At 41.7% G+C, this 16,278-nt stretch overlaps 2 protein-coding genes and 2 non-coding genes across 16 annotated transcripts in view; all 4 read right to left on the bottom strand.

The window, feature by feature from the left end:
• LALBA (lactalbumin alpha) overlaps nt 1-4,236 on the bottom strand; it is a 38,842-nt gene extending 34,606 nt beyond the window's left edge. Inside the window, exon 1 of the mRNA XM_063610654.1 lies at nt 1,784-4,236. The gene's annotated coding sequence lies outside the window, so the exon portion shown is untranslated. The remainder of the gene's footprint in view (nt 1-1,783) is intronic.
• A 2,787-nt stretch (nt 4,237-7,023) lies between these two features.
• Nucleotides 7,024-16,278, bottom strand: part of KANSL2 (KAT8 regulatory NSL complex subunit 2) — a 31,046-nt gene continuing 21,791 nt past the window's right edge. For 6 of the 13 annotated variants that reach the window (XM_055295057.2, XM_063610579.1, XM_063610574.1 and 3 more), the window contains 3 exons: nt 13,982-14,235; nt 8,571-8,690; nt 7,024-7,802 (listed from right to left, as the gene is read on the bottom strand). In XM_055295057.2, the coding sequence (XP_055151032.1) occupies nt 7,671-7,802; nt 8,571-8,690; nt 13,982-14,235 (506 nt within the window). In that variant the 3' untranslated portion in view covers nt 7,024-7,670. Of the gene's footprint in view, nt 7,803-8,570; nt 8,691-13,521; nt 13,595-13,981; nt 14,236-16,278 lie in introns of those variants that run through there. The other 7 variants (XM_055295059.2, XM_063610577.1, XM_063610572.1 and 4 more) reach the window with 3 other exon arrangements.
• Nucleotides 8,013-8,149, bottom strand: LOC129492424 (small nucleolar RNA SNORA2/SNORA34 family). The gene has a single exon (XR_008660873.1). It is a non-coding gene; the product is annotated as a small nucleolar RNA SNORA2/SNORA34 family (small nucleolar RNA).
• LOC129492425 (small nucleolar RNA SNORA2/SNORA34 family) lies at nt 10,283-10,417 on the bottom strand. Its single transcript, XR_008660874.1, has one exon. It is a non-coding gene; the product is annotated as a small nucleolar RNA SNORA2/SNORA34 family (small nucleolar RNA).

Genomic DNA, 16,278 nt, shown 5'->3' with positions numbered 1-16,278 from the left:
GATCGTGCCACTGCAAGACTCCGTCACAAAAAAAAGAAATAAATAAAAGGTGCTGCCTTAAGAAAGTAGACCCCTTGCCAGACACTGAATCTCCTAATGCCTTGATCTTGGATTTCCCAGTCTTCAGAACTGTGAGAAATAAACTTCTGCTGTTTGTAAACCACCTAGTTTATAGCATTTTGTTACAGCAGCCTGAACAGACTAAGTATTTATCCTGCTTTTCCTATGCAAACTATACCACTGAGTATCCAAATACTGGATAAAGAGAAATTTCTTCAGTTTTCCAAATAGATAAAAAAGAAATAAATTCACAATATCACCATTTTACAACACCTAATGAATCAATAGATCTCAGCAATGAGCATCAAAAGGCTGCTACCAGCACAAAAAGAGACAACCAGACATTACATGCCTCCTGATAGAAGACATCACACCTCTGGACCCAACTGCCAACTTGCAGGAAATACCAACAGAATAACATGTTAAACTACAGTATGGAGGTGCAATCTGCTAAATCCAGACTATGAAAACTACACAGGAACAACCACCTATTTTCTCCAAAACAAAATTAGGAGAAAGAGAGTAACCTATAGATTAAAAGAAACTTATAAGACATTATCATCAAGTCATCATATTGTGTGAACTTCATTTGAATTATAAATGATCAACCTACATACATACATACATACACACAAAAATATGACAACTAGAAATTGGAAAACTGACTCAATACTTGATATTAAAGAATTATTGCTAATTTTTTAAAGTATGATATTTGTGTATCTTTTAGAGATACATAACAAAATATTTACAGATTAAATGATACATCTGAGAAGTGCTTCAAAATAATACATACAGGAAGAAAATGGGTGGCCATGAATTGATGTCAGAAGAAACTATCCAAGAAGGCAAGAAAAAGATGAAAAATTTCCATGTAAGAGGTATAGAGTGAGAAGATATTTAGCACAGATTTAATCAGAATCTCAGAGGGAGGCAGAAGATTCTGGCTTGGACTTCCAGAACAATACTAAATAGAAATGTAATAGTGGGCAAACTTCTCTTAATCCCTATTTCAAAGAGAAACTTCAAAAAACTTGCTGGAGTATTTTTTGTAGATACTATCAGGCTAACAAACCTTTTCTACTCCTAGCTTTACTAAGTTAAAAAAAAAATCACGTTTATTAAATATTATTTTTAAAACCCTGCATCTATTGAGATTATTTTTCTTCTTTAATCTCTAATGTGTTGAAACACAGCTATATAAAATCTTTATTTAATATAAAGAATTGCGGCCGGGTGCAGTGGCTCACGCCTGTAATCCCAGCACTTTGGGAGGCCGAGGGGGGCGGATCACGAGGTCAGGAGATCGAGACCATCCTGGCTAACACAGTGAAACCCCGTCTCTACTAAAAATACAAAAAATTAGCCGGGCGTGGTGGCGGGCGCCTGTAGTCCCAGCTACTCGGGAGGCTGAGGCAGAAGAATGGCATGAACCCCGGGGGGCGGAGCCTGCAGTGAGCCGAGATCGCGCCATTGCACTCCAGCCTGGGCGACAGCAAGACTCTGTCTCAAAAAAATAAAATAAAATAAAAAATAATTGCTATACTGTATTAGAGATCTGAAAAATTACAAAAGGAACACTGCAGTATCACAGATTAGTAACTAAAGGAAGCAGCTATCACCCTAGGGCAGGGGAAACAAAAGGAAAAGTTTGAAAGAAAGGGCCCTGCAGACCTGAGACTCAAATTTTGAGAAACGGTTGCTGCTTGGCTGCTAAAGGTACCTCAGGATCTCAGAAGAGGAGCTTGAAGGAGGGACCCCACACATCTGGGACTCTGACCTTTGAGAAGGAATGCTGGCTGGCCGGTACTGTACGTCTGAAGAGGCACAATGAGGGTGGTTCTGGGAGTGCAGAAAAAAACTGCAAACTGGAACCAAGTGATGTCAGAATGAGGAGTTGTTACTGAGAGAATGCTGAGAGACAGAAAGCAGAGAAGGAACGTGTCCTGGGCCAGGTGCGGTGGCTCACGCCTGTAATCCCAGAACTTTGGGAGGTCAAGGTGGGTGGATCATTTGAGGCCAGGAATTCAAGACCAGCCTAGCCAACAGGGTGAAACCCATTCTCTACTAAAAATACAAAAATCAGCTGGGTGTGATGGCAGGCACCTGTAATCCCAGCTACTCAGGAGGCTGAGGCAGGAGAATAGCTTGAACCTGGCAGGCAGAGGTTGTAGTGAGCCGAGATGGCACCACTGCACTCCAGCCTGAGCAACAAAGTGAGACCCATCTTGAAGGAAAAAAAAAAGAAAAAGGAAAATGTCTCTTCTAGCCCTACAACCCGCCTTTAGTAGTCCCTACAGGCCAGCCAGCTGGCAAAGGAGAAATGTGATTTGCAGAGTTCTAGCCCCAGCAAACAACAGTGTAAAAACCAGCACAACATTCCTTTAAAGGAACCAAGTGGGATAATTTGCTATACCAGACAGAAATCATTACTTATTATAAAACAAAAGTAATTCTAATAGTGTAATGTTAACAGAGATACAAAAAACAGACCAATGGAACCCAACAGAGAGCCCAAAATCAGACCATTTGACAAAATTGGCACTGCATGGGAGCAGAGAAAAACCACGTGACAGATAATCATATGGGAGAAAAAGAATTGGATCTCTACCTCCCTTATACACAAAAACAAAGTCCAGCTGGGCATCATGGCACACACCTGTATTCCCAGCTTCTTGGGAGGTTGAGGCAGAAGGATCACTTGCGCCCAGGAGTTCCAGGCCAGCCTGGGCAACATAAGCAAGATTCCCCACCTCAAAAAATAAAATAAATTGGTTAAACCCCTATGGAGAACTAGCTTTACATTATCTAGCAAAGCTATAAATACATCTACCCTATGACCCAAATTACACTGCTGGGCATCCCACAGAGATATGTAGGCACATGTGCAACAGCTATATACATGTTCGGTTTTTTGTTTTTTTTAAAGCGACAGGGTGTTGGTATCACCCAAGCTGGAGTGTAAGATCACAGCTCATTGTAACCTTAAACTCCTGGGCTCAAGAGATTCTCTCATCTCAGCCTCCTAAGTAGCTGGGAATACAGGCACACACCACCATGCCCAGCTTTTTTATTTTTATAGAGACAGGGTCTCACTATGTTGCCTGAGCTGATCTGTAACTCCTGGACTCAAGCAATCTTCCCACCTCAGCTTCTCAAAGCACTGGGATTATAGGTGTAAGCCACCATGCCCGGCCCTTAACATACAAAAATATTAATGACTAATTCTTGAAATATCCAAAACTGGAAACAATTGTCTCTCAACATTACAGTGAATAAGTAGTGATGTAGTCATGTAGTAAAATTCTACACATAGTAGAATAATAGTGTAGTAAGTCCCAGTTACTCAGGAGGCTGAGACAGGGGAATCACTTCAACCCAGGAGGTGTAGGTTGCAGTGAGCCGAGATCGCACCATTGCACTCCAGCTTGGCAACACAGCGAGACTCTGTCTCAAAAAAAACAACAAAAAAGAAAAAAAAAGTAGTAAGTTTCTATATATAGTAATGAAAATAAATGAAAACATTTTTATGTAGACAAAGAGGATGAATCTTACAACTTTGCTGAAAGGGGAGCAAGGCAAAATAACACAAGCTGCATAGGCACTGCTACTTGTAATAGTAAGTCAGCAGATTAAATATTTAACTGTAAACATGAAGACTGAGTTACTATCTTGTCTACAGAATTGTACTTTTCCCTTACAAATGAATGAACCTATAGACATGGCTGGATTTGCTATTTTGCTTGTATTCATTCAATGTCAGCATTAACTAATCATTGAAAAACTTGGATGAAGTGATGCCTGAGCTGAAAAGAGAGAACTTATACTTTTAAAATAATAAGTTACCATTTTCTGAGGGTTTACATGTTTCTGAGTTTCTAATTCTTTGTTTTTCACTGTATCTCACAATACTTGTAGGTGAGTGTTACCCCTATTACACAGTCGAGAAAACTGAGATTCAGAGAGGTAGTGATTCTCTCAAAGTCACAAAGTTCTCAGAGTAAGTAGCAAAACCAGGATCCAATCCAGGTCCTTCTGAATTCAAACCCCATGTACTTGGCTACATTTCAATGTTTCCTTTTCAAATAAATCCAAGACTGGCTGGAGAATAGCCTGTAAGAGAAAGAACATTTCAGGATGACTGCCCATAGATAAATATGATCAGATTATGAAGTCTTAAATGCCATGCTAAAGCAGCTGGTTTATTTATTTTTTTCCTGACAACAATGAAGTGTAACTGAAGGCTAGGGGTTGCCATAAGCAGTGAGAGACAGAATAAAGTTTTTAAGATCATTCTGGCTGCAGTATGGATTGAAAAAGGGTAAGACTGAGAGACCAACTAGGAGACAACTGCCTTTCTCAAGAGAAAGGATGAGGGCCTAAACCAGGAGTCACACATGAAGCATAATGGAGTGAAGCAGGCAGGTTTTCTAAGGCAGTTCCTTGCTGGCTGTCAGTTTTGGTAAAGGGGTCATCCTTAACAACTAGAGACCTCTCTCCAGTCTTTGCACACATACAGAACCAACAGAAACCTTCTCACGCTATTGCTTCTGATCACAGCTGGGAAAGGTTCTCTGCTTTTAAGGATTCATGATTGGGCCCACCTGGATAATCCAGGCTATTCTCCATCTCAAAACCCTTAAACTTGACCACGGCCTAAGTTCTTTTTGCCATTTTACAATAGCATATTCACAGATCCCAGGGATTAGGATGTGGACATCTTTGGGATGATTATTCTGCCTATACAGTTGGTACTCCCTCACACAACTGTAACTGAATTAACACGTGCAGCAACCCTAGCCTGAGAAGGGTATGTTTACCAAAGGCTCAAGACTTGCCAGGAATGAAGTTAGGTTCACACCACCAGGCAAACCAAGACCTACCATCGTTAATAACTGAGGGAATTTAGAATGTATAATAGAGGGGAGATGATTACCAGTTGCAGTTCCCAAGACAAAACTGTAGCTATGAGGGCTGTAATTTGTACCCGTTTCTCCTTTAAAAGGTCCCCAGGAATCACGAACATGCATGGGAGAAGTGGATCTGACAAAAGGCTGTAGCCATGGAGGTATGCTGCCCTGATTTCAAGAGAATGAGCTGCAGTTAACTGACAGCTTCCAGCATCCTAATCTTTGGATCTACCAAGGTATCACACTTCCCTCAGGTTGCTGCCAGTGACCGAGCACAACAAGGGTATTAGGCCATTTCTTCTAACAGACCTTTGTTTAGAGACTCCATTACCAGGGCCAAAACTTTTTCAGTAATACAGTGCAGCCTGAGGCCCCTCCTACCGCTTCTTCGTGTTTTCTCCGCACCTAGTAAGAGCCAGAACCTTGGAGAATGGTAGCCAAACATAGCCTTCCCAAAACTCACCACAGCTGAGTCTGCAAGCATGCGTGGCTATCACAATTTCTGAGGTACTAAGAGTAGATTCCCTGGCTCTCATTCCCCAGAAAGTGCTGACGGGCCTATTAATTTACTTTTTAGCAATCATGCTGGGTGATGTATTTGCTAGTGGTCTGTAAATTATATATTTTTAAACAACAGGAAGAGGATATCTGAGAAGTCATGTTCAAGCTCATAGCTGTGTAAGAAGTAACGTTTGTCTTAGCTAGGCATGATGGTACATAAGTCCCATATTTAAGAGGCTGAAGCAGGGGAATGGCTTGAGCCCTGTTCAAGACTGCAGTGAACTATAATCATGACACTGCTCTCCAGCCAGGGTGACATAGTAAGATCACATCGCAAATATAAACAAACACATAAATAAAAAGTAATGTTTGTCTTTGTGGATAAAGTATAAAATGCACTAGACTAGGCTAGGCATGGTGGCTCACACCTATAATCTTAGCATTTTGGGAGGCTGAGGCGGGCAGATCACCTGAGGTCAGGAGTTCGAGACCAGCCTGGCCAACATGGCAAAACCCCATCTCTACTAAAAATACAAAATTTACCCAGGCATGGTGGTGCATGCCTGTAATTCCAGCTACTCGGGAGGCTGAGGCAGGAGAATCATTTGAACCTAGGAGATGCAGGCTGCAGTGAGCCGAGATTGAGCCACTGCACTCCAGCCTAGGCGACAGAGCCAGACTCCGTCTCAAAAAAAAAAAAAGTACTAGACTAGGGAATCAAAAAAGCAGTGGGAACTACAAACTTAAAAACAGTATCACTGGAAGACCTAGTAAAGGCAATCTCCCCAGTGGTTCATCTGATGGGCCTTTTATGAGTTACTTTCGACCATTCTCTGAATGTAAATGCTTAGAGTTAAGATGATGGTGTAACTGTAAGCCATTCTGTGCCCATTTCAGTTCTTATAGAAAGTAATCTTTTGCCCTCCTTGTCATAATGCAGTATAGAAACAGACAATTTCTAGCGTAGGTACCTCAACCCTAACTGAACTTCTATTTTAACCCTGCTCTAAGATTCAGTGTCAAAACGATCTTGACAATACCTATCTATGTCTATCTTAGTGATCCAGCATCAGGCCCAATTTCTCTGTTTTAAGTATATTCCTACCACTAGAGAATTTTGAGATGGTATTAGCATTATTTTTTAAAAAATAATTATTTAAAATTTAAAAAAACAGGGTCTCACCATGTTGCCCAGACTGGTCTAGAAGTCCTGAGCTCAAGTGATCCGCCTACCTCAGCCTCCCAAAGTACTGGGATTACAGGCGTAAGCCACCACGCCTGGCAGAGATGGCATTGGCATTAATCGTGAGAAATGGGAGTCGGTGTAGAAGACACAGAGTGGAGGGTAAAAAAAGAAAGATATTTGGAACTGATGGGCTTTAATAAGTCCTGCCCCTTTTCGTTTACTTCTTCCTTCAAAGCAAAACCAAAATGAGCTACTGAAAATTCATTTACTTTTTGGGATGGAAGTATCATCTGTCCCGACTTCCCTTTCCCATCAGAGACAGGTCCCTAAAACCGTGAAAAAGAGACTATACTCTCAAACAAAACATGCATTCAATTCAGGTGACTGTCTGATATTTTCATAACATTTTCTTTAACACTTAATAGAAACTATATACAATAAATTTTTACTATATTTTACATAAGATAGCAACCACAGAAATTTACATAGGTTTAAAAGCAAGATGGATAAGGAGGACCCAGTCCTTGGGCTGTTTTCTCAGAGGATAAAAGCCAGAGTTCACCAGGGAAAGGGGTTAAAGATTGCCCAATTAAGTAGAGGTGAAGAAAAGCTAAACTGCAGGTCTTTAGATAGAGATAACCAGATATTAGGGCCAACAGTATCTCAAAGACACCACTCACAAAGACGGCTCCCACCTAGTTACTTAAGTGGATTTCTATCCATGACTTGGGAAATCCCATTACAAAGATGTCACTTTCCTTTTAGGTATGGTCCCAAATAATCCCAAAAGCTTTGATAGGGATTATCTCTGTTTCTCTTCCTTGCCCTGAGTGGGAAGAAACCCATGGTCCATGTCCTCAAAATTTGGCTTTACGTTTGACTATAATACTCAATCCAGAAGAAAAACAAGGTAGTCTGGGTTGCCTATGTTTTGTGAGAGATGATCAGAAATACTTCTTTGAAGAAAGAGAAATTTAAATCCACCAAAGTAAAATGGTTCCTCAAACAAACTATCAACTAATAGAAGTGGGTTCTAGCTTCCCATTTGCAGTAGCCAATCCACTCTGAGACAACGGCGCAGAGGCTTTCTCAGAATTTCGAGATCCCTGGGATCTGCACCCATCTCCAGCCATCTGCATCTGGCCCTGTTAAAAGAAATAAAGGCACTTCAGTTAGAAATTCATTCACTGTGGTCTGAAGTATGAATCTAACTTATCAGTGGCCACTTATACTAGCAATAAGAACAATACAACAGAAATTAATTAATTCTGGACAGATGCTCTTCCCATATTAGCTATCCTAGTCCCTTGGAAGAGCCTATTCCTGAGCCTCTTCCAATGGGATGGTGAGCTGTAGGTTGTTTCTTCCAAATGAAATAGCCATTCCCTGCTGAGGTCCCAGAACAGCCAAAAGACCACAGGAAGACAGTCCTTTAGGCCTCTGCTTGAAACCAACAGCCACAGTACAACTGCTGGTCTTCAGTCAGGGCCACTGGAATTCTACCCAAGGCTCACGGACAGAACTCAAATCACATTACTTTACTGGTCCTTCTACAATGAGAACAATTTCAGTGATGAGCTCTCCCTCAGAAGGTGTGATTTCCCTAGATTCCTTGTCTCAAGCTTTTATTTAAATAAAGGTATGTCCTACTCTGGGATATGAGGATCAGGGGCCATTAGGTGTTCTAAGAGCCCATCTGGAGAACTACAGCAACAAGGGTACACAGGAGTGGAGTAGGGCATTTTTAAAAGTGCTTTGCTTATATGGTATTCAATGAGTGAGAGACATGTGGAGCATCTTTTACTAGTGATGACACCCCACTCCCCTCCAGGAGTACGTGCTATCCAGCAGGGAACCCTCTGCCTGGCCAGGTCACTACATGAGGGAAACAGGTGGGACTGTTCTTCACTTGCCAAAATATCCACTGGGTCTTCAGCAATTTCTTTGACTAAATGATCTTCAAGGGTTAGTGAAGGATCAAAAAGCAAAGGTGAAGGAGGACACTGCATACCATCACCCACAACATCCAAGTCCTAGAAAAAAGAGAAAAGCCCATCAGCAATACCAAGGGAAACAGTAATAAAGTTGGCATGTTTTTCAGCAAACTTTAAAGCAATACTCTGCTGTCTCCCTCAACCCTAGCCTACCTTTAATGAAAAAAAAAAATTTTACCAGAATGTCCAACAAATGAAACAAGATCCAAAAGCACTGAGAGCTTTTGCTGCCAAATGTAAAACATAGACCAATATAGTGGATTAAAAAACAAAATTCTGGCCACCACACCTGTAATCCCAGCACTTTGGGAGGCCGAGGCAGGCAGATCGCTTGAGCCCAGGAGTTCAAGACTAGCCTGTGCAACATGGTGAAACCCTGTCTCTACAAAAACTGCAAAAATTAGCCAGGCACGGTGGCACACACCTGTAGTCCCAGCTACTCTGGAGGCTGAGGTGGAAAGATCCCTCGAGCTTGGGACACAGAGGCTGCAGTGAGCCGAGATTGCGCCTCTGCACTCCAACCTCGGTGGCAGAGCCAGACCCTGTCTCAAAAAAAAAAAAAAAAAAAAAAATTCCCAGGAAAATTCACAGAAACACAAAGTAGAAACGGAGCATAGTAGGGAACAGGAGGAAGGGAAAGGAGAGATTACTGTTTAAAAAGTACAAAGTTTCTGTTTGGGTTGATGAAGTTCTGGAACAGAAAATGGTGACAGCTGTACAACATGGTAAATGTTCATAACACCACTGACTTGTACACTTAAAAATGGCCAGGTGCAGTGGCTCATGCCTATGATCACAACACCTTGGGAAGCCGAAGTGGGAGGATCACTTGAGGCCAGGAATTCAAGACCAGCCTGGGTGACACAGCAAGACTCCATCTCTACCTACCCACCTACTTACACACATACATACATAGGTTAAAAGAGTAAAATTTTGTTATGTATGTTTTACTACAATTAAAAAAATATTCTTTAGAAAAGCATATTCTCTCTGAGGCTACCTGTAATCAACATGTAAGTTCACCAGTGATTAATTTAAATATGAACAATGCTACGTTAAAATTAAATATTGCTGGGCAATACAAGATTGCCTGATTAACATCCTAACAGCCACAAAGCAAGCAAACAAGCTCCAACAGGGGAAAGGGAGAAGGTAGGAAGAAAGGAAGGACGACAGAAAACTCACAGTTCCTCTAAATGGCTAGGAAATATTATTTTGGTTAAGTCCCTATCCCAACAGAGCAACAACCTGGTTTTTTTTTGTTTGTTTTTTTTTTTTTTTCGAGACAGAGTCTCGCTCTGTCACCCAGGCTGGAGTGCAGTGACACGATCTCGGCTCACTGCAACCTCCGCCTCCTGGGTTCAAGTGATTCTCCTGACTCAGCCTCCCAAGCAGCTGGGACTATGGGCGTGTGCCACTACGCCCAGCTAATTTTTTGTATTTTTAGTAGAGACAGGGTTTCACCATGTTAGCCAGGATGGCCTCAATCTCCTGGCCCAGTGATTGGCCCGCCTCAGCCTCCCAAAGTGTTCGGATTACAGGCATGAGCCACCACACCCGGCCAACTCCTTGGTTCTTAAGCCTAACATAGTTTTGCTCTGTAAAAAAAAAAAATGACATTACATTCTAGACTATGTTTCTTCCAACTGAACTCGCAATTCACGCTGGAATACTGAATAGCCAACAGACCACAAGGAAGACATCACTCTTAGCTCCTGTTTGAAACCAACAGCTACAGCAAACCATTGGTCTTGATTCAGGGCCTAAGGCGACACAAACTCAAACAATGCATCAAACTAACTTTCATGCCACTGCTTTTCAAGAGTCTCATGCTAAATTCTCCTTCTTACTAAGAATTAAAAATATCCAGGAGGTTTGTACCCCCCTATGTCTAATCCAGTTTATAGATGCTCTGTGTTTCTATTCCTCTAGCTTCAGAAGAAGCTTAGTTCTATGCTTTTAAATAAATCTAAGAATTTGCAATCCTTTCCCATTTTTTGGTGTGCTAATCACCAAAAATGAGAATCACAACATCTTCACATTAAAGAATATATATAATTTAAAAATTTACTTAAAGCTGCTCAGGCCGGGCGCGGTGGCTCACGCCTGCAATCCTAACACTTTGGGAGGCCTAGGCGGGCGGATCACGAGGTCAAGAGATTGAGACCATCCTGGCTAACATGGTGAAACCCCGTCTCCACAAAAAATTACCAGCCTGGCCAACATGGTGAAACCCCGTCTCTACTAAAAACACAAAAATGAGCCAGGCGTCGTGGCACACACCTGTAGTCCCAGCTACTGAGGACACTGAGGCAGGAGAATTGCTTGAACCCAGGAGGCACAGGTTGCAGTGAGCCGAGACTGCACCACTGCACTCCAGTCTGGACGACAGAGCAAGACTCTGTCTCAAAAAAAATAATAAAATAAAGCTGCTCAATTTAAACAGAAACATAGGGCATAGGATACACTCAACCTACCATCCATTTCAGGTGAGTTGGAAACTTCTGTACTACCCACAGAAACCAGTATTCTCACACCATTAAGACTATAAATCTGTTTTCTCCCATTCTTTTACTATGTGCAGTTTTTGTGTATGTGTGTGCATGTGTGTGAGACAGAGTTTCACTCTTGTTACTCAGGCTGGAGTGCAATGGCAAGATCTTGGCTCACTGCAACCTCCACCTCCTGGGTTCAAGCAATTCTCCTGCCTCAGCCTCCCCAGTAGCTGGGATATTACAAGCACGTGCCACCACATCCAGCTAATTTTTATATTTTTTGTAGAGATGGAGTTTCACCATGTTGGCCAGGCTAGTCTCGAACTCCTGACCTCAGGTGATCTGCCCACCTCGGACTCCCACAGTGCTGGGATTACAAGCGTGAGCCACCGCACCAGGCCCATGTGCAATTCTTACATAAATAATTAGCTTGGAATGGGCACGGTGGCTCACGCCTGTAATCCTAGCACTTTGGGAGGCCAAGGTGGGCCAATCACTTGAGGCCAGGAGCTTGAGACCAGCCTGGCCAACGTGGTGAAACCCTGTCTCTACTAAAAATACAAAACTTAGCCAGGCACGGTGGCGCGCACCTGTAATCCCAACTACTCGGAAGGCTTAGACCAGAGAATCACTTGAACCCAGGAGGCAGAGGGTGCAGTGAGCCGAGATCACGCCAATGCACTCCAGCCTAGGTGACAGAGCGAAACTCTGTCAAAAATAATAATGATAATGATTAGCTTAGAATTATTTAAACACTGAAACAAAACGCATCCAAATCTCAAGATAATAATGGAACGTGTATATTTTCAGAAAAGGATTTTCTCATATATACAAAGTGTTGTCTTTTATAAGATTTTAAATTGGGAAATGGAACCTAAAATAAGAAAACCAGCAAAAATGCCTATTAAAACAGGAGTGTTTTAAAAACTAAAGTATCAGGATATAAAGAGAATCCATGTTTTCAGCCAGGCACAGTGTCTCATGTCTGTAATCTCAGCACTTTGGGGAGGCTGAGGCGAGTGGATCACCTGAGGTCAGGCGATCGAGACCAGCCTGGCCAACATGGCGAAACCCCATCTCTACTAAAAAATAGAAAAATTAGCCAGACATGGTGGCACACACCTGTAATCCCAGCTACTCGGGAGGCAGGAACAGGAGAATTGCTTGAACCCAGATGGTGAAGGTTGCAGTGAGCCGAGATCGTGTCACTGCACTCCAGTCTGGGCGACAGACCAAGACTCCGTCTCAAAAAATAAATAAAGATAAAATAAGAGAATCCACGTTTTGTTACTATCTCCAAAACCAGCAATAGAGAATGAGAGAGAAGGAACTCAAATGTAGTAAGATTAAGGTGTTAAGTTACTACTTGCCAACCACCCTTGCATCAAAGTACAGAAAACAAGCAAATATACAGAATGAACAGCTGTGTTTTTACTCATATTAGTATCTGATGCCTAGTCTTCCCACAAGTAAAATCACCAAAGTTATCATTAACAGTTATAGGCCAGGAATGGTGAATCATGCCTATAATCCCAGCACTTTGGGAGGCCAAGGTGGGCGGATCACTTGAGGTCAGGAGTTAGAGACCAGCCTGGCCAACATGGTGAAACCCTGTCTACAAAAAATACAAAAATTAGCAAGCCCTGCTGGCGCACACCTGTAGTCCCAGCTACTCAGGAAGGTGAAGCACAAGAATCACTTGAACCCTGGAGGCAGAGGTTGCAGTGAGCTGAGATCACATCACTGCACTCCAGCTTGAACAACAGAACAAGACTCAGTCTAAAAAAAAAAGCCAAGTTATAGTGGCCAGGTACAGTGGTTCACGCTTGTAATCTCAGCACTTTGGGAGGCCAAGGTAAGAGGATCACTTGAGCCTAGGAGTTGAAGACCAGCCCATGCAATGTAGGGAGACCTCATCTATACAAAAAATAAAAAATTGGCTGGGCATGGTGGCATAAACCTATAGCCCCAGCTACTTGGGAAGCTGAGGCAAGAGGATCACTTAAGCCCAGGAGTTCGAGGCTGCAGTCAGCCATGATCATGCCACTGCACTCCAGCCTGAGCAACACAGCAAGACCCCAATTTAAAAAAAAAAAAAAAGTTAGAAAAATGGTAACTAAGCTGGGCGTGGTGGCTCATGCCACTGACAGAAACTCTGTCTCAAAAGTTCTTAACAGTATTATTCCTTAATAGCCAGAAAGTAGAAACAGCACAAATATCCATCAACTGATAGATTTTTAAAGCATGGTATTTCCAAACAATGGAATATTAATTCAGTCACAAAAAGGAATGAAGTATTGATACATATTATAGCATGGATAAACCTTGAAAACATTATGCTAAGTGAAATAAGCAAGACACAAAAGGATACATACACTATTACATTGATATGAAATGTCCAGAATAAGCAAAATCAGAGACAAAAAGTAGATTCGTGGTGGCCAGGGGCTGGGGGGAGAAGAAAATGAAGAGTGTCATAATAGGTACTGAGTTTCTTTTGGAGATAGTGAAAACCTTCTGAAATTAGATAGTGGTGGTAGTTGTGTAACTTTGTGAATATACTAAAAATCACTCAATTACACACTTTCAAAGACTGCAATTTATAGTATGTAAATTGTATCCCTAAAAGGTATGGGAAGAGTCTGGAAAAAAAATATAAGGTAGGGCAGATTTCTCTAAATGAATATGCTAACATACAAATACAACTATACGTATATCACTTCAAAAACTTTGTCGATTCTCCTAACCACAAAGACTAACCTATTCTCACCATTAATAAATAAGGCTTTGTCCCAAGGGCCTGAACTTCTCAAGGGCAGAGCTTCTCTAACTTACATCACTGAACTCCAGAGGTAAACTCTCAGTGGGCTGAAGCTCAGCAGCACTCAAGTACAGATCCATGGGGCCGGCTTCCAGATCGTCTGGCACAGACAGTACCTGCTCGGGCTTATACATCTGAGGAGGCAACTGGAAATGCAGTGGGCAGCAGGGATCCTCAGAGAGGCTTACAGGAACAGGTTTGTTGCAGGGTACCTCTTCAGATCCCTGGCAGCACTTGAAGAGAACCTGATTCGTATCCTGACAAATATCTGTAGAAAAACGGTCAAGGGAAATAAAACACAATCTATCGAAAGCGTAAAAAATGCAGTTAGCAATTTTTAAAGTTACTTCTCAAAATAAATGTCATTTACTAGCATCAAATTCTAGCTCTACCAGTAATTTAAAACTTGTCCCCAACCTCCTTTTCAGGATCCTGGTCATTTAAACTAGACACCATCCCATTCTCCCTAACACTCCTAGGAACACACACGTATTCAGAAGAAACATGTAGTGGCAAATGCAAATAACCTTGAAAATGCCCCTAAACAGCCCTTCCAAAAGAGTTAAGCGATATAATGTGTCTGCTCCCTTAGCGGACTGGCAAAGTTTGCAACAATTTCTTGGACCTTGTTTCCAAAGATGATTACATGATAAATTCATTTAAAGCACCACTGGAATAGGGGGAAACAGAGCTCCAGTAAAAGTCACTAGGTATCATATCCTAACAAGCAATTAAATATCCATGCCTTTTTTTTTTTTAGAGGCGTGTGCTAGTACAGAGGAATCCTTTTATGATCCTAAAGGAAGAAGAAAATTTTGCTTATGAAGGCCCATTGAAAAAAAAAAAAGTATTCTAGAAACACTCCAAGGACTCTATTAACAACTTTTGTTAAAGGTAGAAGAAGGGCTATATTTTCAAGTTAGCAAAGAAGCTCTGTAGGATGAATCAAAATTGAGATGATTAGATATAATAAAATTCAAGTTACTTTACAAAACACATTTTATGCAAGTGCTACCATTTCTTGAAATCTGTTAACTACTTGATTATTTTCCTAGATTAATAAACATTATTTTAAAATTTGACTTATTTTTAACCAGAAAACAGAATTTTTCTACAAACTGATAGTACCTGAATTATGGAGTTGTAATTTTCAACTCAAAACTTTTATGGTAATTTTTTTAAATAAAAAAATCTAACATACATTATAATTTTTAAAACCATATAAACTTCCTTGAATAAAGCTATTTCTTTCAATGCATATTTGGAAATAACTAAACTCTCAAGCAGGGTGTGACAACTGTGGCACTACCAACATTGTGGGCCAGGTACATCTTTGTTGGAAGAAGGATGTATAGCAGCATTCCTGGCCTCTATCCACTAGCTGTCAGTAACACCTCCAACTCTGAGTTATAACCACCAAAAATTTCTCCACACATTGCCAACTGGAAAACAAAATGGCCCCCAGTTGAAAACCACTACTCTAAAGAAACAGAAGATAGTACAAGGCAAACAAATATTTATTGAATGACCAAATGAATAAACATACGAATCTAATGGGAATCATCAGATTTGCACTATGCGCTTAAGAAAATCTAAGCAATATCTAATGTGCTTAAGAAGCCCACTCTTATTAGCCGGGCGTGGTGGCGGGCGCCTGTAGTCCCAGCTACTCGGAGAGGCTGAGGCAGGAGAATGGCATGAACCCGGGAGGCGGAGCTTGCAGTGAGCCGAGACTGCGCCACTGCACTCCAGCCTGGGTGACAGAGCGAGACTCCGTCTCAAAAAAAAAAAAAAAAGCCCACTCTTATTTAAATTATTAATATTTAAAATATTACCCATTAAATGTTTCAACCAGAACTTTTTTTAGACGAAGTCTCGCTCTGTCACCCAGGCTAGAATGCAGTGGCGTGATCTCGGCTCACTGCAACCTCTGCCTCCTGGGTTCAAGAGATTCTCCTGCCGCAGACTCCAAAGTAGCTGGGATTACAAGCGCCTGACATCACACCCGGCTGATTTTTATACTTCTAGTAGAGACAGGGTTTCGCCATGTTGGCTAGGCTGGTCTCTAACTCCTGACCTCAGGTGATCGGCCCGCCTCAGCCTCCCAAAGTGCTAGGATTACAGGCGTGAGCCACCGCGCCTAGCCAAGAACTTTTTTTCACTGGAATTCAAAGGACTTTCACAAGTCTCTTATGTATTTAATACCACAATATACTAAAAAAGGACTCCCCCCATCATCCTCCACCCGCTTTCCTTTCAGATGGGGCAAAAGAGGTAAAAAGAAGGGAATGGTTAACCTACAACTAGAGTC

The sequence above is a fragment of the Symphalangus syndactylus genome, chromosome 10 (genome assembly GCF_028878055.3).
Source record: "Symphalangus syndactylus isolate Jambi chromosome 10, NHGRI_mSymSyn1-v2.1_pri, whole genome shotgun sequence".
Classification (NCBI taxonomy): domain Eukaryota; kingdom Metazoa; phylum Chordata; class Mammalia; order Primates; family Hylobatidae; genus Symphalangus; species Symphalangus syndactylus.
This window is presented reverse-complemented; position numbering and strand designations above follow the sequence as displayed.